General features: G+C 38.0%; 1 protein-coding gene across 3 annotated transcripts in view; it reads left to right on the top strand.

Annotated features, from left to right (window-relative positions):
* LOC120516759 (ribosome-binding protein 1-like) overlaps positions 1-26,055 on the top strand; it is a 92,612-nt gene that overhangs the window by 32,993 nt on the left and 33,564 nt on the right. For all 3 annotated transcript variants that reach the window (XM_039738673.1, XM_039738672.1, XM_039738675.1), the window contains exons 3-11: positions 8,696-8,847; positions 9,591-9,713; positions 10,233-10,385; positions 13,074-13,192; positions 17,112-17,265; positions 18,818-18,956; positions 19,877-20,064; positions 22,154-22,191; positions 22,756-22,846. In XM_039738673.1, coding sequence (XP_039594607.1) covers positions 8,696-8,847; positions 9,591-9,713; positions 10,233-10,385; positions 13,074-13,192; positions 17,112-17,265; positions 18,818-18,956; positions 19,877-20,064; positions 22,154-22,191; positions 22,756-22,846 — 1,157 coding nt within the window. The remainder of the gene's footprint in view (positions 1-8,695; positions 8,848-9,590; positions 9,714-10,232; positions 10,386-13,073; positions 13,193-17,111; positions 17,266-18,817; positions 18,957-19,876; positions 20,065-22,153; positions 22,192-22,755; positions 22,847-26,055) is intronic.

Genomic DNA, 26,055 nt, shown 5'->3' with positions numbered 1-26,055 from the left:
GCGTGGGTTTCCTCCGGGCACTCCGGTTTCCTCCCACAATCAAAAGACATGCAGGTTAGGTGGATTGGCGATTCTAAATTGGCCCTGGTGTGTGGGTATGTTTGTGTGTGTCCTGCAGTGGGTTGGCACCCTGCCCAGGATTGGTTCCTGCCTTGTGCCCTGTGTTGGCTGGGATTGGCTCCAGCAGACCCCCGCGACCCTGTATTCGGATTCAGCGGGTTGGAAAATGGATGGATGGATAGTAAACATTTTACACATCAATTTACAAATGTCCATCTATAATCACTCCTGTTCAATCTATTTCATAGTGCAGCAGATTTGCCACCACTTGTGGACACAGACTGCCAGTCCATTGTAGCATACATTTGTGTGCAAACCTGCACTTGGTCGCAGCCGGTGAATCTGGTCTCCTTGGTTATCTGAACATGCATGTCTTTTTGGATGTGGGAAAGGATGTGCAGGCACTGGGAGAACCTACACACCATTTGCAGTTTCTGGCTAGGTTTTGTTTGCAGCTCCTATTCACCCCTATAATAATACAGAAATGTTGTCACAGAAGAACTAAGGGGTGCATTAAAAGTAGGTTTTTTTTTTTTTTTGGGTATGTTTGCAGTATTTTGTAGCTAGAGGTCCACAGAGGAAGAAAATTAGTCATGTATCTTAGGAATAAACTATTTTAAGCTTTCAAAAACCTAGCAGTTGTCGTCATCAGAGGATAATTAGACATACTGAAATCAATGGCAAGTGAAGGGTGGGTGGGATGGGGGTTGTTAGATTAATAAGGTGCGGTTAGGAAGGTGATGGTCGTATAGTGTGTGTGTGTGGTTTGTTTTTTTTTGGTTTTTATTTGGATGATCTTCTTTTTTTTTTTTTTTTTAAGCCTCCATAAAGTTCAAGTCCAAGTGTTTTATTAATGGCAATTTCATTAAAGAGCCGTGATTCATCAATCTCTCTGACACTTTTAGTAATGGCTCAGAGTTTTACTTTCACACTGTCCCAGTTAAACATGTGTCTGGTTCATCATATATATATATATATATATATATAGATATAGATATAGATATAGATATAGATATAGATATAGATATAGATATAGATATAGATATAGATATAGATATAGATATATATATAGATATAGATATATATATAGATATAGATATATATATAGAGATAGATATAGATATTATTATCATATATATATAATAGAAATCTGAGACCGTGGGTCGGTTCTTGTGACGGCATTGTGATGTTCCTGTATTCGTGTTGCAAATGTTTTTAGAGGTTTGTCCCACTGGGTATGCGTTACATGGAATGCTGTAAATTGTTTTTTGTTTCTGTGGTCGACTTTTTATGTTTTTAGCATTGAAAAGGATGGTCTGTAAAGTGTTTGCCGTTTTGTGCGTGATCTTGATTCCAGTTCTGGACAGGACATGTGCTGTACTTTGATACGCCACAATGATAAGGGAGGGTGTGGTAAGTGCAGTGAGGAGTTGAAAGTTTGCTGAGGGCTGGGGCGTCTCCTATATAGTCGCTGTTTAATAAATTTCTTGGGGTAGCCATTTGATTTGTATAGATGAAAAATGTAATGTCTTTTATTCCTTTTTGTGTCAGTTTTGTTACAATAGGTTTTTAATCCCTTTGAACAAAGTCCTAACGCAACTCTGTTTGTGACGAAGGGTGGTTGCTGGAAAAGTGTACTTTGTCTGTGTAACATTTTTTGATAAACACTCCTAATTAAACCTCTTTCAATGGAAATGTCAAGGAAATTGATGCATCTGCCCATTTCTTTATCCATCGTGAATTGCATTGTGGGGAATACAGAGTTGATATGGCCATAGAATTCATTCAGCTGCTTACTTTTTAATATGACGAATGTAACGTCAATGTAGCGCGTCTAGAGTTTAAGACTGAACAGAGTTGGAGCCACACTTTAAAATCACTGCCTATTAAGTAAAATTAAGAGGCCAAGAGTACTAAAGAGCTGGCTGAATCATGACTCTCTACTGAAAATGCCATTAACGGACAGTTAGACTTGAACCTGACACATGCAGGCTTAAAAAGAACATCCAAATAAGACTTTATGACCAACACCTTCCAAAACCTACTGTAAGAGCCATTTGCTAGTTATTTAAGTTATATAAATGTTTGCCTAAATAGTGGTACATAGTCTATTTGGAGGTTCTTACAACCCCCATATTGTAAGTTGAATTGATTTGGTATATTCTTACTATTTCTAGCCTCTCTTACTATACATTATACTCTGTTGGTGACCTGCCTTGCCAGGTGTAAGGCGTTGAGGGCACATGGTTTTAAACCGTGACTTGTGTGCATTTAGTGCCAAGTAACATGAAAGATTATGTAATTTATTGAATGTACAGCGCCGTACATTTAAAGCATACTGAAGAAAAAGTAAACCATCTTTAAGTATAGAAACAACTAAACTTTTGACAAGAAAAGCGAAGTTTAGAGAGGATACTTTTTATTTATTTTTAGTCTACATGTGTAACAACCTTTTTCTTTTTGTGTGGATTGTTTTGCTTTGAATTTTCACTAAATATTTTAAGATGAACTTTTGGACTGAGAGATTTCTTTCGACACGTGTTTTACCCGTGCTTGAACTCTCCTTACACTACTGCAACTACACCCCCTTCTGTTCCCCACTCTTTTTACCTACTGTGTATTGCCTTTGATTCCTGATATGTCTAATCATTTTCCTCTGACACCTAGTAGGTTGTCGAAAGCTTAGGAATAAAAAACTATTTTAAGATATGCAACTTATTTTCTTGCTTTGTGGATCGCTAGGTAAAAGTATACAAAACGTATTGCAGACCTTCGCTTCTGCAGCATTTAGTGTATAAACCTTTATTGCTTTTTAAAGTTCAGTAGTGGATGGAAGTTTTTTTGTTACGTTTGAGCATTTTATATCTTTCAAGAAGGCCATAAAATTAAGTCTGTTGTGCCAAAGCATGCAGGCTGTAACACATTTGGACATGTTGAGACCTGAGATTGCTCCATGTCAGCTGGCAATCAAATGTCAAAGTGTAAACATCTATACGTTTACATTTTAAAAAAATTTAATTTCAGGGATTCTTCTGAGCTTATTCCCTGGAAATTTTTGGAGAAGTCCCCAACGAGCAAGATTAACGGTTTTATCAGGACATTTCTGAAATGGGAAAATAATAGCAAAGCAAATGGAGGACCAGTATGCTTGCCAATTACTGGACCCTTAAAGGGGATATTCCTGATGGCAAGTACGGCAGAAAATTGTAAACTTCTACCTATTATTTAGGTGAGATGCTGCTAGTGTGTGTGTGTGTGTGTGTGTGTATACAGTATATTTGTGTGTATAGTAAATTTGAATCTGCCCCTTTAAAATCCTTGTGTGATAAAGTCTCATTTAGATATTTGAATTCAGTACGAAAAACACAGTAAGATTCCCCAGTATTTCACGTGACAAAGTAACTTGTTACCCAGTGTAATCCGTGCTTATTTTCTTGTAACATGTAGAATAAATCTTGGCTTCTTGTTCAGTGAGTGCCAAATGGACTCCCCAATGGACATCTCCGACTATAATTCAGAAATTCCCCCCCCAGGAAAACATCCTCTAGGATTGAGTTGAATTCTGGTAATGCTGAGAAGTAACATCCCTGTTTTTCTGGGTGTTCATTTTGATTTGCTGACTCAAATGCTTTGGACAGTAAGCAGCATCACCCCCTAGATGCCAAAGTGTTGAATTGTAGATCTCGGGTTGCCTTTCATTCCTTGCCCTGACCCGATTTTGTGAACAAGTTGCTTAAGCACAGTTTCAGTATATGTGAAAATATTTATATTCTTGAATGCTATGTAATCAAAGTGGTTATTAATAGTGGAAAATAAGCCCTATTTTTATTTCCCTGCTTTCTCTCCGTCCTTTAATTTTAGTTTTCAAGGAATGCAGGTTTTCCCACCAGTTTGTGTGTGTGTGCACTGGGTGCCATCTCTGACTGGTGCTGCTTGGCTAAGGCTATCACAGGGTTGGGTTAGCTGATTGTTTCAAGCAGATGGTCGGTTTGTTCAGTGTTATTCAGGGATTAAGAAGGAGGCTAAATAGTTTGCTTTCTTCTTAATGTGCCCATTGTTAAAAGTAAGCCCGGACTGCTTTCGTTAGACTCACTGTGCTTTATCTGTGCTGTGTGGAAAGAGTGGCCAAAAAAGGACCACAAGCTGAAGGCCTTTATTAGGCCGGTCATCTTGAAATTCCTTACTCTCCCAGATAATGCTTGTGCAAGTTAGCATAAGTTAATAATGGTATTTATGTCTAAGTAGCTTTTAGCAGAAATGTTTCATGGAGTTTAACCTAACTTTTAAACTGATTTGCTCTTCTCCCTCCCTGTGCTTTGGCTGGCTTTCTAGTCCCATTTAGTTGTAATCCAGTAAGTCCATGGAGTCTTCAGCTTTCATGTCAAGTAGGCAAGTGTAAATTGTGTTACCTAAAAGGTGCTGAGAGATGTTTTACTTCACCCAGGTAGTCTGTAGTGACAGAGAAAATATTCCAGTCATGTTTAAGTGCCAATCAGAGAGAATAGTTTCTGATCAAATTGGCATCTCTTGTGACCAACACTGAACAAACGCCAATTCCTAAACATCCATGAGGTGGGGAGGTGGGGGGGGAATCTTGCATTACTAATGTTATGTAATCCACACATCAGTCAACCACTCATATGCTTACAATGTGCCAAAAGGCCTGTATTTTGCTAAATTATTGTTAAATAACCTCTGGAAAACACTCTTATGAATGAGCATTTCAATTGTTGACCTGCTGTCTGTCATTATTCATAACTAGCCAACCCGCGGCGTAGCATACGCCACATAATCAGGCCGGTTTTTTAATTTTTAAGCACAGGGAGAAAATTTTAACATTTGCAAAATCGGTAATGTAATAAATCAGCAAGAAAAGCAACATTGTAATAATGCATGGAATGAACCAACACACAATCGTCCGTGCGGCGTAGCGAGGTGGGAGGGGGGTGTGTACAAAGTGCAGGAGTATCTAAGAAGACACATGTTTGTCGCGGATGCGAATTGCTGTATGTAGCGTGTACAACACTTTGCTATGCTGCACGCGGTCGTGCGTCGTAACCGAAAACTCTTTTTTTCTTTTTTTTTTAAAGGCTGCTCACTTTATTGTGTTTTAACCTCAGTTGTAAAGGAATGTTTTACTGATCCCATGGGATACCCCTTGCAAACAGTTTTACGCGCTGCATATGGCGATTCACCTCTGCGAGAAACCTGCCTCTATTAACAGTCAACGTGTGGGAGGGGGGGTGTGTACAAAGGGTAGGGACGAAAACCGTGGTTTGCAGCCCGAATGAGGTTCAACGGCTTGCCCACGCCTAGACACACGCTCAATCTCATGCAGAATTATTTATTGAAGTTTAAACACTTCTGGAAGACGCGGTTGTCTAAAACAGGTTAGTGTGAGAATACAACAGTAAGTGAATGAAAAGATGAAACTCTGGAGAGAGCAAAATACAACACAATAGTGAACCCACGGCATAACAAACGCCGCATAATTATTTATTGATGGTTGAACACTTCTGGAAAGACACAGGGATACCTCTCGCAAACTGTTCTACACGCCGCATACAGCGATTCACATCTGCGACAAACTGTTTTACACACTGCATACAGCAAATCACATCCGCGACATGGTTTTTCCTAGATGGTCCTGTCGCGTCCACCCTCGCACTCGAAGCATACACACTGCCTGCTCATGTGCCCGGTTGCAAGAGAAACTCACGGAGAGCCGCCCAACACCTGCCTGCCTGTGTGTGTGCCTCTGTCTGTCTCTGGCGCGGCTTTCTCTTGCGCTGCCTCTGTGTGAACCGGTCAGGCACAGAGAAGGTCAGCTGCTGGCAGAGCGTCTCGACTGTTACAGGGCCTGCATTGGTGAAGCAGGTGAGACGGTAATGAAACAGAGGCACAGGGCTTATTGGTTTTTAAAGACTGATTCCTTCATTGTGCTTTAAGCTCAGTTTTAAAAGATTGTTTTAAGGATCCCATGGGATACCCCTCGCAAACCGTTTCACACGCTGCATATGGCGATTCACCTCCGCGAGAAACATGCCTCTATGAACAGTCAACGTAGCTCGGAGGTACATGACATTAACCTGACCTGCACTGCATGTGGCCTCTACGACAGACGAACTTAAATGACGCCATTTTTTCTGTGTCGTCATGTCCAGGTTGGTGGGCGTGGCCCTGCGAGTTGTCGTATCCAATGGTCTTGGAGATGGTGGGCGTGGCTCCTTCCTGTGTGTGCCATAGGTGTCTCACTTGTTGGCGGCTTAGTGAATCCACGCCCCTTCCGGCGTGCTTTTCATGGTTGTCTTGCCTTAGTGAATTATATATATAGATTCTTAGCGGTGAGCCGCAACTGGACTCCCTTGGGTTTATTTAATGGCAGTCGGGTGAATTGACCACCTGGTGGTTGAAGAATCTCATATATGCACAAGTATGAGGCACATCTTCGTGATGATGATTTCACTCTTTCGTGTAACTTCTAATCTTTAGCTTTTATGTGATCCTCAGTGCACCTTGCTCCGTTGATTATCACCTGAAGCAAAATGTTTGCTACTGAATAAGTTATTACTGGGCTAGACTCCTGATTTAATGAACAAGAGAGGAGACAAGTCAAATGTTTAGGTGTTTTTCTATAGGTGATTTATTTATCAATATTTTAATTCCTAATAATTGGTATTTTGTGTCCAGGGATGCCTGACTTATAAACTGAAATTTCAACCCAGTTATGGAATCTTCTTTCGCACACTGGATAAGAAAATTACTAAAAAAAAAAAAAAGTACAATGGAGTGTACTTTTTTTGTGGGCGTGACGGATGTCTTTCACATGTACTGTACATGACTCTGTATATATGAACTCCAGGACTTTGAGGTATAAACTATGAGAAGAGATTGGAGTGGAACAGTTTAAACAGATTGAGATTAAGAGGTTACGCAATTGAAGTGTTTAAAGTAACATCTGGGATCCACTGTACTATTTTCCTTCAGAAAGAAAACACTGACCCAGTCGCAAACGTAAGGGCAAGTTTCACACAACTGTGCTTTTCTTCATACAAAGAACTATGGACACACACAATAAATTTCTAAGTAGTGTGGCAAAGAGTAGCACTTTAGAAGACCTTTTAAATCTGTCCATTATTTATGGACAATTTAGTCCAGTGGTTCCTAAACTCCGTCCTCTGCTGTAAGACTGCATAAACCCAGGGCCAATGCAGCAGTCATTTAAAAGGTGACTCTGGTTGATCACACGAGATGATGTTTTGGAAAGCAGCACATGAAATGTGTAGTTTAAAACATAAGAACCCAAACTTGCTTATTGAACCTAACCCTGACTTCACTTGGATGGATCAGGGTCTAGCTGTGGTTATTCCTATGAAAATAAAACTATGAATTATTATTAATCTTCTGGCTGACCCAAGCACTTTTGGGGGGGTGGATTGGGTTTAACATTGCCCCAAGCGTATTGAGAAGGTACACTTTGGGCTTTGATGGAGTGCATTTTTCATTTGCTGCAGAAGCATCTGAGCACACTGGAATGTGGTTTGGAAAAACATTCATGCTCCTACTGTTCAAAATAATAGATGATGTAGAGAGTATCTCTGTGCTTCAGTTTTGACACCTTTCTCATAAAATTTCTCCATTCCTTTCGTTTCACCTTTTTCATGACCTAACCAATCCAGACCATCCACATTTGAATTGGGTTTTCTATGTATTTCGATAAGCAGGGTTCAATAGAAAGCCAGCCTTCAGGTAAACTAAAGGACAGTGTTGTAAGTCTTGCATCCACAAGAGGGCACTCCTTGTTGGAGAAAACAGCAAGTATCCGTATACTGTATGCAACATCTATTAATCCATTTTCTATACCTGCTTTTATACATTTCACCTTTTTTGATCAGTCTTATCTATTCATCCGTCCGTTTTTCCTAACCAGTCTATCCAGAGCAGGGTTGCAGGGAATCTGGAGCCTATCCCAGCATCAAGCATAAGGTAGGTTCAATTTCTGAACGGGACAAACCAGCTTCTTGAATGTGAATTTGTTTAAACACTTTCCCTACTCGGTGAACTAGTTGCCTTTCCTGAGATGGAAGAAGAGTTGGGTAAACGAGTAGATAAGCAAACAAGATAAACTGGGCAAAATGGAAACCCTTTATCTTTCCCTTTCCCTTACTAGTGTGCTACTTTAAAATCGAAATAGGGTTATTCCAAAAAGGTCCCAGTTTTTAAACAAGTTTAATTCCGATAGTTTTCTATTACAGATATGAGGCTTAAACACAGAGTGATAGGAAGCTGTCCAAGTTTCTTCTGTTAGGCAGCCTATTATATCTGTTGCTCTTGTTTAGTAAGCTGATGTCAAGTGTTGAACAGTTGTACTGTAATTTTCATAAATCTCCTTAGCTTCCTGCCCCATTTGTGTCAGGCTTGAGCAGCCTGGAGCATACTCGTTTGCAGCTTCATCCTGGTTTTACCCCCTCTGCTCGAGGTGGGTGAATAAATAAAGAGCAGTTTTAAACCAAGTAGAGAATTGATCACATGATCTGGTTAAGTCAAAGCATCCCCTGCAGTTTAGAGGGGTGTTACCTTTTATCTTGTTGTGTACATCCTGTCTATCTTTATATTTCTTTGTTTTAATCCCTAGGTTCTATTGATGCCATGGATAGTCCCATCTACTTGCCCTTCAAAACCTTACTTTCCACAGTGAGCAGCATGGTTTTCAGTGAGGGGGAAGCTCAACGCCTGATTGAAATCCTGACTGACAAAGCTGGCATTGTGCAGGGCACCTGGCACACGGTAAGCATACCTTCTAGCTCACTGTGGATCTTCAGTTTGGTATGGAGGCACATCTACAGGGACGTGCATTTGTTATATACTGCTCTGAATGGTACGTGTATTAAATTGACTGCGGCCTGCAATCAGTTTGTGGGGCTGCAGTCATGTTTTATGAGAAAGCCTTGAAAGTTTAAGGCACAGGCGTGAACTGTCACAGTGTGGTGAAGCACACGGGACCTTGAAGGCAGAATAGGTTTTTTGAAGAGACTTTTGAAACCACAAGATTATGGGTTCAAAACCAGTGGCTTTGGTGTGCCACACAAGTCGCCTAATGTTTCTGCACATGGCCTGCGTTATAGGTTATTGCATGGTGTGTTGTATTCTGTTAACTATTTGTGAACATGCTCTCTGAAACTGTAAATGTGAATTACACTATTGATATGTTATATTTAAAAAGGGATCACAAATGTGGAAAGTTTCAGCAGAAACATACTGGTATTACGAGATTCAAAACCGCAGACACTATTAAGCTTTTAACCAGTCATTTTTATTAAGACATTTTCCACAAATGGAGTGTACAGTTCTTATTTCCCAATGCAGTATCATAAATAAAGCAAAATATTAATTGATTATATAATCTTCACATATTACATTTTTAATAGCTGGGGTCACTGTGGCATTTTCAGTTGAGGACTCTTGTCACCCTGAAGACTGCTGTGTTCTTGCTGTGTAATTGACCTCTCTTTCCTGCTGTTTCTTTGAAGGCCACCCAGAAAGGAGATCCTGTTACAGCTTTGAAAAAGCAGTTGGAAGAGAAAGAGAAACTGTTGTCTGCAGAACAAGAAGATGCTGCTGCAGCCAAAAACAAGCTGCGTGAACTAACCAAGGTGATATAAGCAGTGGCTAATTGTTGCCCCAGCTGAGGGCACCGGTTTACCTGAATGTTTCCAACTTTATCTCTACTACTGAAAGTGAAAATTAATGCATCTGTGCAGCAGCTAGAAAGGATTTCCAAAATATTTGTCAACAGCTCTATAGCACAAACTACTTTGCTGAGGGATTGGGGGGTTCAAACGTATGCTATTATTCCCCCCCCTTAACTTTCTTCTGATGCAGTTTTAAAGCTGTCATTCCAAGCCTTTTCATGTAGTCCCAGCTTTATGATTTGAAATTTAATGCAGATTGTTTGAAGATAAATGACTGACAAAAACCAGAGAATCTCTCCCCCTCTATATTCAACAAAGCTCAAGAATGCTTGAATTGTCATATTCAACAGTAATCCGGTTTGTTTGCATGTTAGATGCTGTAATTATTACTGTATGTAGCTTAGGCCCTTGATGACCAACATTTACCCCTGTACACTACATTTGATCTTGGTCTAAATTTTTTTTTTTTTATTCTGTTAGGAACTTAATGTTGAGAGAGGTAAGGTGGCAGCAGCTGAAGCAAAAATGAAAGAGCAGCTCACTGCTAAAGAGCAAGAGATCAAGGCCATGCAGGACCGAATGCAGGCCAGCTATCAGGATCATGTAAATGAAACTCAGCAGCTGCAGACCAAGGTACATGAAAATGAGTGGAGAAAAGTGGGCATTTCTATAAAAGTAGTATGCAGGATAATTTTACTCAAAATTGGAGTTTTACTTATGATGTCTGCCACTTATTTTTGAATTCACTTTGCTGAACGAGTGGCTTTATTGGACATGCTTATGTGTATATGGAGTTGACCTATTACTATCTTCTGTTTTAGAATGTTACATAAAAATGCGCGAGACTGTTAAGTTTGAAACTCTTGCTCTTGGAAGACCTTTCATTATATTTGCAACAGCATCGTGTTGTGCCCTGTAAGCGCGTACAAATGTCTTTGTAGACTTGGGCTTCAAAATGCTGTCAGGAGTTAAAGACTCCTCTTTACAATGCTAACAAGTAATTATACATTAGAGAAGAAAAAATACTAATTAGGCATGAGCTAATACACTTATCCTACAATTCATTTCACATTGTGCTTCAGGCTTTACAATACAATATTCTCACAATATGAAATCTTCATGAAAGAATTGTATGCCTGTTGTTGATTATTAAACAAACCTACTGCAAAATAATCAGTACGCAAATGCTTATGATTAAAGGTTTTGAAAGTTCTCTTTTGATGAAAATATTTTATGCTCATACTAGCAGACCATGTGCGCTTCGCTGCAGTCGCTGTAGTTGGAATAATTATGTATCTACATGCGACTTATAGAGCTTCTTTATATACAGCATTTTTGGTTTTTCCTCCTGGAGCCAAAATATATAAATTTTCTCTTATGACTAATTCGTGAACATGTTTCATAAAAAATAGAAATGGGAAAAACGGCAACACCGCTGGGAAAAACAGTAAATGAGATAAAGTAAAAGTCTACTAAACACTAAAGTCCAAAAGCAGTAGAAAGTAACAGTAAACCACTACACTGCCGGGAACACTGGCACACCGCGTCTACTAAACACTAAGAAACACTAAGTAGAAACACTAAAGGAAAAATACTATTCAGTAAGTAGTGTGTATAGTAAACAGTAAATCATTAAAGGAGAGAGGACTAAACACTAAGGAAAAAGAACAGCAAGACCGCGTCAGCTGCGGAGTTCAGCTGAGCTCCGCTCGGAGTGAAATGATGTGAATGAAATGACGTGAATGGGAGGGGAGATGATCACGTGACTCTTCCACCCGCCTTAACTCTCCATCCCTCCGCAAACACACAAACAGTCTCTCGGATCTCAACTCTCGTTTATATAAATCAGTAAAGGAGAGAGGACTAAACACTAAGGAAAAAGAACGGCAAGACTGCGTCCGCTGCGGAGCTCAGCTCGGAGTGAAATGAAGTGAATGAAATGACGTGAATGGGAGGGGAGATGATCACGTGACTCCTCCACCCGCCTTAACTCTCCATCCCTCCACAAACACACAAACACAGTCTCTCGGATCTCAACTCTCGTTTATATAAATCAGTAAAGGAGAGAGGACTAACCACTAAGGAAAAAGAACGGCAAGACCGCGTCAGCTGCGGAGTTCAGCTGAGCTCAGCTCGGAGTGAAATGATGTGAATGAAATGACGTGAATGGGAGGGGAGATGATCACGTGACTCCTCCCCCCGCCTTAACTGTCCATCCCTCCACAAACACAGTCTCTCGGATCCCAACTCTCCTTTATATGTATAGATAGTATTGTTAATTGAGATACATGTTTTTGTATGATTAGCACATACAAGTAAGAATTTCCTGTACTGTGAACATGTTAAAATAAGGACCCTACAATATAAAGCTACTACAGTGTGAAATCATCAAATTTAATCATTTTGTTTTACGAGTTAATGTCAGACTTTTTTCCAACAATGGCTGCCTGCCCTTTCATTTTCTGCTTGAATGCCTTACTGACCTATTAGGTGTGATTCCTGCCTGGATGTGGGAAGAATTTTATTCCTAAAAGGAATTTACATAAGTCTATCAACACTCTACATGAAGCCAAGACCTCTTCAGAGTACAGAGAGAGCGCACTGACAAGCTTCACAAACTAACTAGACTACAAAGTACATAACGAGTCCACATAGACACAGATTTGTTTACATTGGCGTGAAGGTGATTGACAAAAATGGAGCTCAGCAATTTGTCCCTTGCTGTAGAGATATATTATATATTCTGTTTTAAAGACTTATTAGTGTCTGGCCTGTCAGATAAAATGCCTATGAATATATACTAGCTTGAGTCCTCTTATTTGTGGACTGTAACAATGGTAAGCTAGTGGCAGCAGGGCCATGTACTGTACTTGCGTGACACCAAATTGTGACTGTTAACACCAAGCAAGACTGAAAAAATTTTAAATGATGGTTATTACTGCTGAACAGAGTGTTCGCAATGAAATCCCTAAACAGTATTGGCAATTAAGTTTGTCTGCATTTGCAACTACCTGCATGCTCCTACACTCGTTTCTGTCATAGTGTATATTTGTGTGTGCTGGCTGTCTTGAAATGGCAATGAGAAAATGGCTAATGGGTTCATCATGCCTTTAATTTCCATTTTCTGTCTGTCTTTGGTGCAGGAGTTATAACTTTTTATTTCGATCCTAGATGTAAGAATGCATATCCTTTTTGACACTGCTTAAGGGTTGGCAAACCAATTTTTTATAGTTTGTTGATTTCAATGTTATGAACTTTTACAGGATAATCTTTCAATTCAATCTCCCATATTCAAAAAAAATAAACTTTGTTGCATTACAGATACGTTCTCTCCAGGAGCAATTAGAGAATGGTCCCAATGCCCAACTTGCCCGCCTTCAGCAGGAGAACTCTATTTTGAGGGATGCTTTGAACCAAGCTACCAGCCAAATGGAAAGCAAGTAAGGATCATGGCCTATCCTGTATTTGTGTGTGTGTGGTGTTTTTTTGTTCCCCACCCCCCCCATCCTCCAAATGTATGGTGTAGAGACTGTACCCCTGGTGCATGAACTTTATGCTTTTTACAGCATTCACCCAATCAAATAGCAGCACCCTCTGTGCATTTCTTCTGTCCATTGCTATCATATTACATCAGGACTGTAGGTGCCATGCTCATTTCCTATGGAAGTCTCCCCCATTTCCCCCACATCCATCCGCTTATGTTTTGGTTCATAAAAGTTATTTTAAACCCCATACCGAGAAGCTTTATTCTAGTTTCTAAAAGTCTGTGATGTATAATTTGTGCCCATCAGTCAATCATAAGGCACATTAACATATGTCTATTTAGTGGCAAAGCCTAACTTCAGGATTGCTGAGTCTTTTGCAAAAGCTACCAAAATAACTTTTCTGACTTGCATACCCTGCATGCTTCATATGTTATAAATTGCTGGGCAGTTTTGTTAACATTGTGTCCTAAGCTCATTTTGTCTTAGGTGGTGTTTTTTAAGCATCATTAATAAACCTTAATTAAATCTCTCAATTTTACTGTATGCTTCAGAATTTTAAAATTGACATGTGCAGTAAAGTGCACCCTCTTGATATACACTTAAGTCTTTGTCCTCTCTTCTCCTCATGCTGCATAGTCTTTTGTCATTTATTCAGAATTAATGTCTGAATTTTGAACTTAGAATTTTATAAAAGAAGTTGGTGTGCCACCTTGTGCCCATAATGGATAGCACGGCAATTTGTATCTAATTCTATGTCCCAAATATTTGAATGCATTGTTATGTAACTTTCATTACCTTTTTAATGTTGGAATCCATCAGTCAAAGAAATTTTAAAACCGTGCCTACAAAGTATTTGCCCCTTGGAAGTTTTTAATACTTGATTGTTACATAATATTGAATCACGGTGGGTTTAACTTCAGTTTTTTGATTCTGATCAACAGACTCTAATGTCAAAGTTAAAACGGATCATAGCAAAATGGTCTAAATACTGTAATTTACAAAATATAAAACCATATTTGTGAAGTGTTTACTTCCTCTGTAACCACTTTTAGAAGTCCCATAATTCAATGAGGGTTACTGGTATGGATTTTTTTATTTATTATCGCATAAATGGACCTTATCTGGAAGGTCCCGCTTGTTGGGAGTCACTCCAGGAACTCCATGAAAAGGTGATTTAAAAAGAACAAGTTCAGCGGATGGACACAACAAAATATCCAAGTCCCTGAATATCCCTTGGAGTTCAGTTAAATAAACCATTAAGAAATGGAAAGAGTGTGGCACAGCTGTAAACTTGTCCAAGAGCAGGCCAGCCACAAAAACTGAGTGATCATGTAAGAAGGTTAGTGAGTTAGGCCATCATGAACAGTGCCTAAGAGTGGAGAAAATGTTTGGACAACACGGTTACCAGAGTACTTTTACCAGTTGCAGTTTTATGGGAAAGAGGTGAAGAGGGGGACTTATTTACAGAAAAAAAATATTCTGAATTTGTCAGAACATGGGAGACTCTAGACTGGAAGAAGGCTCCAAGGCCCAATGTGGCTAAAATTGAGCTTTTTGGTCGTTAACAAAACATTGCACATAATCGAAACCACACCGTTTGCACAGTAAAATATGGCTGATGGTCATAATGCTTTAGGGATGCTACTTTGCAGCTGTCTCTGGAAGGCTTGTGAGGGTAAAATGAATTTAACAAAATACAGGGAAACCCTGGAGGAAATCCTGTCTGCAAGAAACCTATGCTTTGAGAGACGATTTGATGGTGGTGTTTTGCTAGAAAACCAAGCATAAAGCCAAAGCTACACAGGAATAGCTTAAAAATAGCAATGCCAATGTCTTAGAGTGGCTGAATCAGCATCTAGATCTTAATCCAAGTGGAAATGTGTGCCTGGACATTCACAATCTCATGCAATCTGACAGAGCTTGAGCAGTTCTGCAAAGTAAAATAGAAGAAAATGACAGTGTCTTGATGTGCAAAACTGATTGAGAGAGAGATGTGTACACATACTGAAGGGCTGTCATGGCTGCCATTTTACTAAATATTAACTTGATGGGGGTAAATATGTCTGCAACAAATTGTGTTTTAGATTTGTAATTTAAACCACTTTCCAGAGATCCGTTTTCAATTTGACATTCAAGTCTTTTTCTGTTGATCAGTGTTAAAGCTAAATTAAATCCACTATGATTCAATGTTTTATGTGTAGAATTCCAAGGGTTTGTCTCTGGATCAAATTGTGCATTGGGCAACTACACATTTAATATTCATTTGTTAATGTAGAAGTGTATTTTGTTATTGAGCTGCAAGTGTACCCAGTGAGTATTAGGATTTGATATGGCAATAGTTGGGCAGTGGTACAACATGATGAGGACTTACTGTATTTCCAAAAATAGTTATCTAGCACAATGGGCAACTTTTACTCCTGCCATTTACTTTAAGGGTGCTATATGAACACTTGAGATAAGAAACTGTTATTTCAAAGGTAACTAGTACCATTCACGTGATGATCATATTTTCTAGTTAGGTTAGAAAATAGGCTATGACTTGCTCTTGGCATCAATGGGACATGATGTCACAAATTATACCTACTGAAGTGCTATAACAAGATTGAAAATATGTAATTTTTTTTATTCTGCCTCTATGTAATCTGAACACCTGCAATTATAATAAATTATTGATGTCTTCCCAAGGTATTTGATATGCTTCAAAGCTACTTGCAACTTCTACTGTTTACTTAGACTTATTAGTCTATAATGTGGCATCCCTGCCATCAATGCTAATGTAAATCTGGCAAAACTGAGCTATGAGGCAGTAGAGTTTATTATAATAAAATGTTTGCTTAATTGACACTAGGAAAATGTAATGAGTGAATGAGCAACTCCTTCTACTGCAGATGTATCCAAAAATGCAAAAAAGCAGGCGTGTTTGCGCTCTCAAACTTAATTCCACCGAAGCCTCTGAGAGAAGGAGAGCATCCCAGTTAAACTTAAACACATAAATCACTTTAACAAATGAATGCCTCAGACATCTAAAGTTGTACTTGTAACCTTTTTTTTTTTTTGTTTTGTTTTTAAGTTTACACCTCAAGCAAACTTCCTTTACCATATAGCTTCTAGTAATTGAAGTGGTGTCACTATTGCTGTTTTGGGGGGATAAAAACATTTGTGTGCAACTGCAGGTTTAAGACCTGGTCTTCTATGTGAGGTTTCAGCCCCTACTCCTGTGCCATTCAATCTGGTGTTGTGAAATTTTGATTGTGATGGTCTTTGAATCAAAACTTTACATTATCGAGATGGGTGACATTTGTATACATGTATAGCCCTTACAGTTCTGATGTAATATGATAGCAATGGACAGAAGAAATGCACAGAGGGTGCTGCTATTTGATTGGGTGAATGCTGTAAAAAGCACAAAAAAGTTCATACAAAGAAATGGCAATGATAGTGTCATTAATACTACATCCTTCTGTCTTTTTTTTGTTTGCTTTCAATGTGGAGTTTTTTCTGTGACTGTTAATTTATCTCCTACATCCTAGTAACGTACAGGTTAGGTTGACTCCTAAATCTCGCCTGACCTAATATGAGTGAGATTTCTGTGATGGACTTGGAACCCTTTTCAGTGTTAGTTACTGTAATATGACTGGGGTATGTTCTGGTTCCTTGCTGCTCTTCATTGAATAAGCAGGTTCAAATGTTGGATTGAGTCCATGGGTAGCTGACAATAAAGCCCTCAAATGAGTTCATAAATAAAGATTTGACATAATTTTCAAAAGAAATGCAACGAGTGATCAAAGCATAATTGTTTTTTGTGAATGTCAAAATTTGCACTTTAAGTTACAAGGAAATTATTCCTTAACGTATGTCTTTTTTTTATTTTCAGGCAAAATGCTGAACTAGCTAAACTTAGGCAAGAATGTACCAAACTAACCAAAGATTTGGGTGAGAAATCTGATGCCTTCCAGAAAGAAGAGCAGCAGAGGAAGGTGCTGGAAGCCAAAGCAGCTGCCTTTGAAAAACAAATCGGCCAGCTTCAGGTACACCTAGAAAGATGTTTATAGGGAGGGGTGGAGGAGCTGAATGCTTAGTGTCCCAGTTCATACTCCACTCCAGTTTTCTGCATCCTGAGCCATTATTTGCTGAGTGATTAAATAGACTATTTAGGACCTATTTAGAATAAACAGTAAAATAGCTTAAATGATGTTGGTTTTTCTAATGGCGAAGGAACAAAATTTCATTTAATTTTATTTTTTTGATACATTTACTTACAGCCTTGTGCTTTACAAACTGTATATTTTTGTTCACTGACTTGTCATATTAACCTAAATTTGCTTAAAGGGGTGGGTTTTTTTGGTTTTTTTCCTGTTACCCCATGCAGTTTGTATTGATGACCAAGAAAAATTTAGTCTTGATTTCATTCAAAACTTCTCTCTATTATGTAGTAATATTGCCCAATGGTGACCAGTGCTTTACAATAGCAAATACTGTTTTAAAAAAAAAAAAAAACAAAAAAAAAAACCTCCAGGGTGGGGGGAAATCTTGCATTATTTGTTTTGCATAATCCACATGATGGTTATCAAGTTGTATGCTCTGTGTGCAAAACGCATGGTTTTTTATTTTTTTGATAAAATATTTTAAATAGATATATTCTTTAGTATTGTTGCACATCATAAGCAGGAAAACGTATTCCCCATCATACCATGCTTTTGAATCAATGATCTGACTCTGCCCTTCATTCATTGGTCAGGAGTTCTGTCTAATTTTACTTCTTGATAAATGTTGACTAAGAATTCATTGTGAATATGGACCTTTTAAGTGGAAAAAGTATTTAGGATCCTACTTTGTTTTGCTTCTATGTACTAATACAAAATTTTATTTTTTTTGACTGACTGCACGTACCACAAACCATCAAAATTAGTTAAACATTGCACTTGCATTACATTAATGCTTTCTTTAACAAACCTTATACCTAATATGGATGGATTGTGTTGTTCAATGCAAGGGCTTCCATTTAATTGGGACTTTGCATTTGCATTTACAATTATATTGTCTGAGATCTGAAACCTTTTTTACATTATGTATAATATTAGTTAAAATACTTTTCACAAGAGTGTGTGTGTGTGTGTGTGTCCCCAAATTTAAATTTTAAATTTCTTTCAATAGGGTTCTGCAGTCTCAAATTTTAAGGAAACAATTTTTATAAACAAATTAAAATAACAGTGAGTGTTGGAGAATGGCATTGAAGTTCAGCATTTCTAAAGATCACAGGATAGAATATTTTACCCTCTCCAAGCACTTAGCAGTGACTTAACTCAATTTAGAACAAACGTGAAGCATTGGAATGCTTTTAAGTGTCATGGCCCCATGTGTTATGAAGGTAGTCTTGAATCCAAGTTTTTGGCTAAGGGAACGAGGGTGGTGGGTTTGGAGTGTGGTGTGTTTGTTTTTTTTAATTCAAGTATCTTGAGTTAATTTTTTGCTTCTTGTAATGGATATGTGCTTTTGGCATGCAAGGCTCTTAATAAAATGCTGATTTCATTTGTTGAAACAGGAAGCCTCATTTAAATTGATACATTTCTTTTATGCAAGTCTTCACAGCAGGAGACTGAGGCTACCCTACAAAAGAGACTAGATGAACTTGGGGAAGAACTCCGAAAATCTCAAAGCCGAAACACCAGCATCCTGGCAGACCTGGAGAATTCTAAGCAAGGGATGTTGGGCCTTACTGGTCAGTATTTCGATGAGATGGTGCTTCATGAGTTATATAAATATATAAATTTCCATGTCTTTTTAGTCGCATGTTTTAACTGAGGTAGTTTGGGTTGCTCAGTGATGTCCGGTCATCTTCTATGACTGTCGCTACCTCTTACTGGCTCAAACTATGTGAAGACTGTTTTCAATATAAATCATTAGTGCATGACACAATTGTCCTCTGTAAAGGTGATACATAACGGTCAGAACTCGCTATCTGAATCGCATCACTCGTGCCTTTACCATCTTTTGTGTTTAGACGGCTGCACTCTAAGATCCATTTTTCAATTCAATTACAATAGTTAATGCTTTACATTTTTTTCATTTCTAGACAGATTCATTAATGGATTGTAGTCTAGCATTAATTTTATGATTAAATATTTTAAATGGCAGAGGTTGGATGGGTTTTTTTTTTTTTTTTTTTCCCCCCCCTCTCCCTTCAAATGAGCAGAAAATATACGTTTTAAAATGCTATCGTAATTTGGGAAAAATATTTGTCCACACGCTCTTTAAGGACCATAGCAGCCATGTGAAAGATTGGGGTGTGTTTTCTATGCAGGTTTCTGTGATAAGGAGCAGGCACTTTATGCATATTACTTTATAGAAACATTTGACCGGCCCCTTTATGTGCTGTATTGTATGTTTTGTAGGGTATTTATCTTGTGTACAGAGCACAGTTAAATTCTTAACTTGCCAACACAGTGCAATATGTACACTATCCAGCAGCACATTTAGTTAAAATATATATATTCTGAACCAATATGTCAAAGAGAAGGAACTTCTCATTTTATTTAAGCCAAAAAATTAACTGAATGGAATATACTTGCCTTAGACTTCAAAGCTTTGAGGACACTACCCCCCTTATCTGTTTGTGTTTTGGACTGTTTTCTGCTATAGAACTTCAGGCTAAGGTGTCTGCCACAGAAGTGGAAGTCAAGCTTAAGTCTGAGGAGGTGGGGAATCTGCAGAAGAAGCTGTCGGAGGCTGACAAAGAGAAAAAAGAGTTAGAAGAACGAATTCGGACAATAGAGGCTCTACTAGAGGCTGGCCGCAGTAAAGAAACTGAGAAAGAGAATGAAATAGAGGTGGGCACTACCTGCAGTTTCCTATTCTTTTGCATGATCTCTACTGACCTGACTATTTTCTGCTGGCTATAAGACTGACTTGGTCCCATGAGTTGAAGAATTAAAGGGAACTGAAATGCTGTTAAGTTCAGTTGACTTTTTTTCCAAACCATCTCGAATTAGCATTACTTGATTTGATCAAGCCTTTGTTTCAGTACAGTGTTGTCATAGCAGAAAAGGCTACCTTAAATGGTAATGATTTTTCTAACTTTGCTATAGAAAAAGCTTGGTTAAAAATTTAAAGCATAAGCAATTAACAGAAGACTGTAGAATCATACGAGACCAGGACAGTTTCAAAATAGATTAAAAATAAATAAAAAATATCCTGTGTATTTGTTGCATGTACAGTATATGCCTACTTAGACACACCCTTTTTGTATAATAAGTCCTATAAAATTAAAAAAAAAAAAGGCGTAACTACATATTTTTGTGTTTAATTGAAAACTGAAAAAATTGAGCAAAAGACTAACCTCTTTAGAGTGTGAATTCTTTAAAAGTATGTTTTTAAATAGCAGATTCAGATGCTGTACAGTACAACTGAGCAAATCCAGATTATTGTGGCTAATACAGCATTATATGACATGTAGGTCATCTGCTTAGTCCTTTTAGACCTGCTTTACAAAACGAAGCATCACAAAGCAGTCATTGAGGGGGAAAAAAGTGATTAGACACTGCTTAAGTAAATGTTGCAGGTGAACCTTTGCTTTCTGGCTTGCTTGTTTTTTGTGAGGTTTGCATCACAATTAAAAACCTTGTTCGTGAAGCCTTCGCTTAAAGGCCATGTAGCTTGGTTTATTCCAGATTTAAAATGCTAAGAAAAAAAAAATCAGCCATAAATTTAAACGCTAAACCTCTGTGAGGCAACTGCAACTCCAGGCAAGAGAACATGTGATAAAATCAGCGTGAAAAATGGCAATTTATTGTTCAAAATGTAGTGTTTATCTGTGTCTAGTGGTAAACAAATTGTTTCAATGACCAGCATGAAAAATTAATTTTGAAAGTAAAGATTTGGTTGAGTACGTAATTTCGTACGTTTATAATGACAAATTTGTTTATTGGCTCAGAGTGAGATATAGCTTGTGTGTATATTTATATTTAATTTTATCAAAATTTTAAAAACTATGGGGCTTTGCCCCCTGCTCGCTTCGCTCCAACCACTTTGCATCTTTGCTGCTTACGTTGTCATGGGGATGGGCTGGCTGACCGTACACTGAGAAGATGCAGTCTGATCAGCTGCTGTCTCACTCCTGCTGCTGCGAAGCTGCGTGTCGATCATTTAAAAGCCTGTACAGCAGCTGTCCTTTTGTCTCGCTGCCGTGTCTCGCGGGACGTCGACTTGTCTTCCGAGAAGATCACGTATCGAAATTTATAATCAACTGCAGAATTGTTTTGAGAGATTATTTAGGTGGAAGAGACTAAAGGGACACGATGTTGCCAAAACAGGGAACACCTTGTGCCAAGCAGCTTTGCAATGCAATGGAATATGAAAATCTAAACTTGGTAGCTGACCTAAATTGGGCACAAAAGAGCATCAATGTCTCGGTTGTATACTGTACAGTTTGTGGTTGTGGTTTTTTTTATTTTTTTTGAAAACCATCCCTAAAGCTGCCTCTCTTTATTGATGTGTAAACAATTTTCATTTATGTAAATACTTTCTTTTAAAAAAAATTTTGAAATGTTTATACTTGCAACTAAACCACCATTTGAAACTTCTTTATTACATAAGCAGAATACCTCTAATAGCCGTTCAATTTTGGGTGCAATAATGCTTCAAACCCCTTGGGGCACAAGAGGTTAAATAACATTTAATTGGCTGATTATGCAATCATGCAAAGTAACACTTTGAGATAAGCAAGCTGATGCCTGCCCCCTTGTGGATGGTATGCTTTTGCCAGTTTCTTATTGTAAGATCTTATTTTTTGTTTCCTTTTTCTAGTTCTGTGCAGTGATTTTAATTCGAATTTGTCACATTGTTGAATTATTGCTTTTTATTAGTAAAGTGTCAACATTCACACTAGATTTTATTTTATTTTATTTTTTTTTTTAATAGCGTGTCAGAGCAGAAGAACAAGAGTGTCTACAAAAGAGGTGAATTTATGTGAACTGCTTCTCTATTTTTGTATCAATTTATGCTTTCATATACAAGATGTCTCAAATGCATTCACATTTTAATATCCATTTAATGATCCACAGTGGAGTGACTAAATAATGCAACAAAGAAATTAGTTTTACTTTCAGTTAGCTTATTCCTTTTACAGTAAATTAAGGAAATGTATAATTCTTGGGTTGGGGGGCCTGTACTCTGGTTTTAAATCCAGCCACTTCCTCCTTTTAATATCCGCACAAAAGAGAAAAGAGGGCATTTTTAGAACACTGAGACATTTGACTTTGGTCAACTTTTTTTTTTGAAGAAAAGGCGAATGATATGCTTGGCACACCTTCATTGAATATAGTCAAATGCACAAGTAATACAGGCGCACATTATTCTATTCAAAAATAGAATATTTACTGTGCACACAATTTTCTGTGTGGCTATATGCCATAATAAAGTTTAAAACGCAAGTTATTTTAATAGAATGGTGTTTGTTTGTGGTGTTTTGTTTTTGGGGGTGAAAAGGGTAATGATTTGTCTTACACTTTTTTTTTTTTAAGCTTAAAGGAAAAAGAGACTCGGATTTCATTCCTGGAAAAAGAACTTCTTCAGTTGAAAGAAACAGTGGAAACACAAAAAAATAAAAATAATGTAAGTTGTTCCCCTTTTGGAATCCTGTTTTTTTCCACCTAGTCCAGATGCAGCTCAGGAAAGTGACCCAGTAACCATGAACAAAGAAAAGTCAACAACCCACTGTGTGATACTACATGCTGAGACACAGCAAAATCTCATCTTTAATGCAGTTACATTATTAATGTGAATATCGTTCATTCATTTAAAATGGGTGTAGTTGTCCGCGCTTAATTCGCACAAGTTAAAACCATCATAAACCAGACATGCGTTTGAAGGATGTCGGTCTGGATAGGAACATTTTAATATCTTTGTGCATATATACATTTTTTTTTAATCCATTTTGTTTCTCTTAATGACTTTTATTTTCATATTTTCCCAACCTTATACTTTTTAAGAAAAATTAAAAAAAATAAATATGTAACTTATTCCCCCAAGGAAGTTTTTTTAAGTCTAAACTTCTTCAGTCATGGTATGTATTCATTTACTACATGAAATTACATTCTAAAGTGAAGCATTTTTTTTTATACATATTAAAATAGCTAGTCTGCTTTTGTGCTTTAAGATTGAAATGAAGGATGCCAGGGTCTGGAAGTGACAAACAAGTCTTAACACATAAGTTGAGAAATTCTGTCCTTTTAAGTATTGATCTGTGTCTTGAGATTGCACACCTATTGCAAAACAGCATATCCATGTCATTTTAGGAGGGGTGAAAAGCAAAACCTCTCTTGTCACTCTGTACAAGTCAACAACTCTGCCTCCAGCAGAAAAACCTCATACCACCACGTTTCCTCCTCCATATGTGACAGCTAACATCAAACACAGAGGAACCATCCTTTCACCAACTCAACGGTTTATAAACACCCAGCGTGATCAATCAAAGATTCATCTGTCCATAAGACTTTCTTCCAGGCTGTAGTCCACAGCCAGTATTTCAAGGCCCTGTTTTTTATTTTTGTGTGTGTGTGTGTGTGTGCAAGTACTTTAAATGCAAATCCTAAACTTCGAATATTGATAATGCTCTTGTTTCATTTGTTAATTGCCATTTTCCTGCCATTCTCCCTAGAATTTACAACATTCTACAGTGTAATATTGTTCAAGTAGTACTTCAGAGGGTGTAGTAACGCAGTCTGTTCTAACTGTGCTTTAAGTCAGACACAGGGGTTTTTTAAGTAATCGACAGAAGTTAGGACACCAGTGCAAATTGTTTGCTTTAACTTGCAAGGCTTAATTTACAGTACTTTTTAATTGCTTCAGAAACATCCTGTTCCCTCCCTGAACAAGGCCCCTTTGTAATATTCTGAAATTTTCCTTTTTTTCAGTTTTTGCTAACCTAATTCTGGCAAGTTCCTGTTTTACCTTTTCACCATTTTAAGTCAGTCATTACATTTCAACTGATTAAATTTGAAGACCAACTTTGGTGTTCTAAAACTTTTGACCGGTTGGTGTCAGTTATTTCTTCACCATCATGGTATACAAAGACCAAAACTTTTAAGTTTAGCTTCATCATGCTGCTCCACATTTACAGTGAACAATCCATTTTATTTCTAAATATGACTGCTTAGTCTGACTGGTAGTTCATGATGGTGCTCAGTAACTTCCTGTGGCAACGGCATGTAAAGGATTGTTACTTATTTTTATTCTGTGAAACCATGTCGAAAGGTTTGGCATTGAGTCCTCCTTTTGAAGAGGACTGAGTATCCATGCACCACAGAATAATTTGTAAATCTATGGTTTTTGGATTTCTTTTGTAAGATGTGGTTAATAACATTAAGTATTCTCTTGGTTGGATTTTGTATATACTTGTTGCACTCCTGTCTGTCTTCTCCTTCTACTGGATTGTAATCATTTTAGCACTTTTTTTTTTTTTTTTGGTCAAAGCTGCTTGCTCCACAGTGAACTTTCATTGAACCAAATCCACCAGGTGTATCATGGTGGTTTGCTCGTACAGTGCCATGTGCTTGAGTTTCACTATTCATGTCCACATATGACGACCAATTTAAACTGTCATCACTATCTCTTGATTCAACTAGTGGTTCAGTTTCATAGTTTAATTTTGTTGTACAACAGACTTTTTAGTTTCATGTGCAGGTATATGCCTGTGTCCAGCAGGACATGCTTTTTTTTCTCTTAAAGACTCTACCTCACTCATGAATATTGAGGATTTACCTTGGTGGCAGAACACACAGAAAATTCATGTGTTTTTGTAGTTATTTCATCCACATGATGGCGGCAGAATACAATAAAATAACAGCTTATTTTTGTATAGCCCAAAATCACACAGGAAGTGCCGCAATGGGCTTTAACAGGCCCTGCCTCTTGACAGGCCCCCCGCCTTGACTCTCTGAGAAGACCATGAAAAACTCCCAAAAAAAACATTGTAGGGAAAAATGGAAGAAACCTTGGGAAAGGCAGTTCAAAGAGAGACCCCTTTCCAGGTAGGTTGGGCGTGCAGTGGGTGTCAAAAGAAGGGGGTCAATACAACACAATACACAGAACAGAACAAATCCTTAATATAGCATAATAAAAATTTTAGAAGTACAGAGCAGAATTTAACAGTAGATGATATCACATAATAAGATTTGGATATTTTTAGAGTCCTGGAGACCTCATCCATCAAGCTGCCTCCTCATTTGGCCATTCCACGGCTGAAACGTTGCTCGGCCAACCAATCCGATGAAAGGACCCCTTTTTCCCATGATTCCTGTGATCCTCCATCACGGATGACTTTACCTTAGGCAGGCAAACAACTTGGCAGGTGGGCCGTGGCACCAATTGCCACATTTCAGTACTGAGAACAGAAACCGAATAGGTGAGGGTTAGTAACAAATTAGAACAATCATGTTACTTATGTTTTAGTGCTAATGACCAACAGAGATGCAAAAATACTGTTGCATGTCATCAGAATCGGTTAACTAAAGTTTTTCTTGGTTAACCATATTTACATAGAATTCCAAGCTCAAGAACTGTTAACCAGAGCGGAGTAAAGTGACTCGGGTAGAGGGTCATTCATGTGTACAGAGTATGGTGAAGTCCTTACTTGCATGCAATGTGTCACCACTCTCCCACACCATAAGCGGATATAACATCCTTACCATGTCATTAAGAGACAAACTTAACAAGGAAATCAATGTTGCATTAGAGAAAATTATTATGATGCAAAAATTGCAAGAGAAAGATTCAAATAACCTTAGCACCTGTGTGTTCGATGCACATAAACAAAACATATC

Source organism: Polypterus senegalus, chromosome 16 (genome assembly GCF_016835505.1).
Source record: "Polypterus senegalus isolate Bchr_013 chromosome 16, ASM1683550v1, whole genome shotgun sequence".
Lineage (NCBI taxonomy): Eukaryota > Metazoa > Chordata > Cladistia > Polypteriformes > Polypteridae > Polypterus > Polypterus senegalus.
Note: the sequence above shows the minus strand (reverse complement) of the source record. Positions and strands in the feature narration are given on the sequence as shown.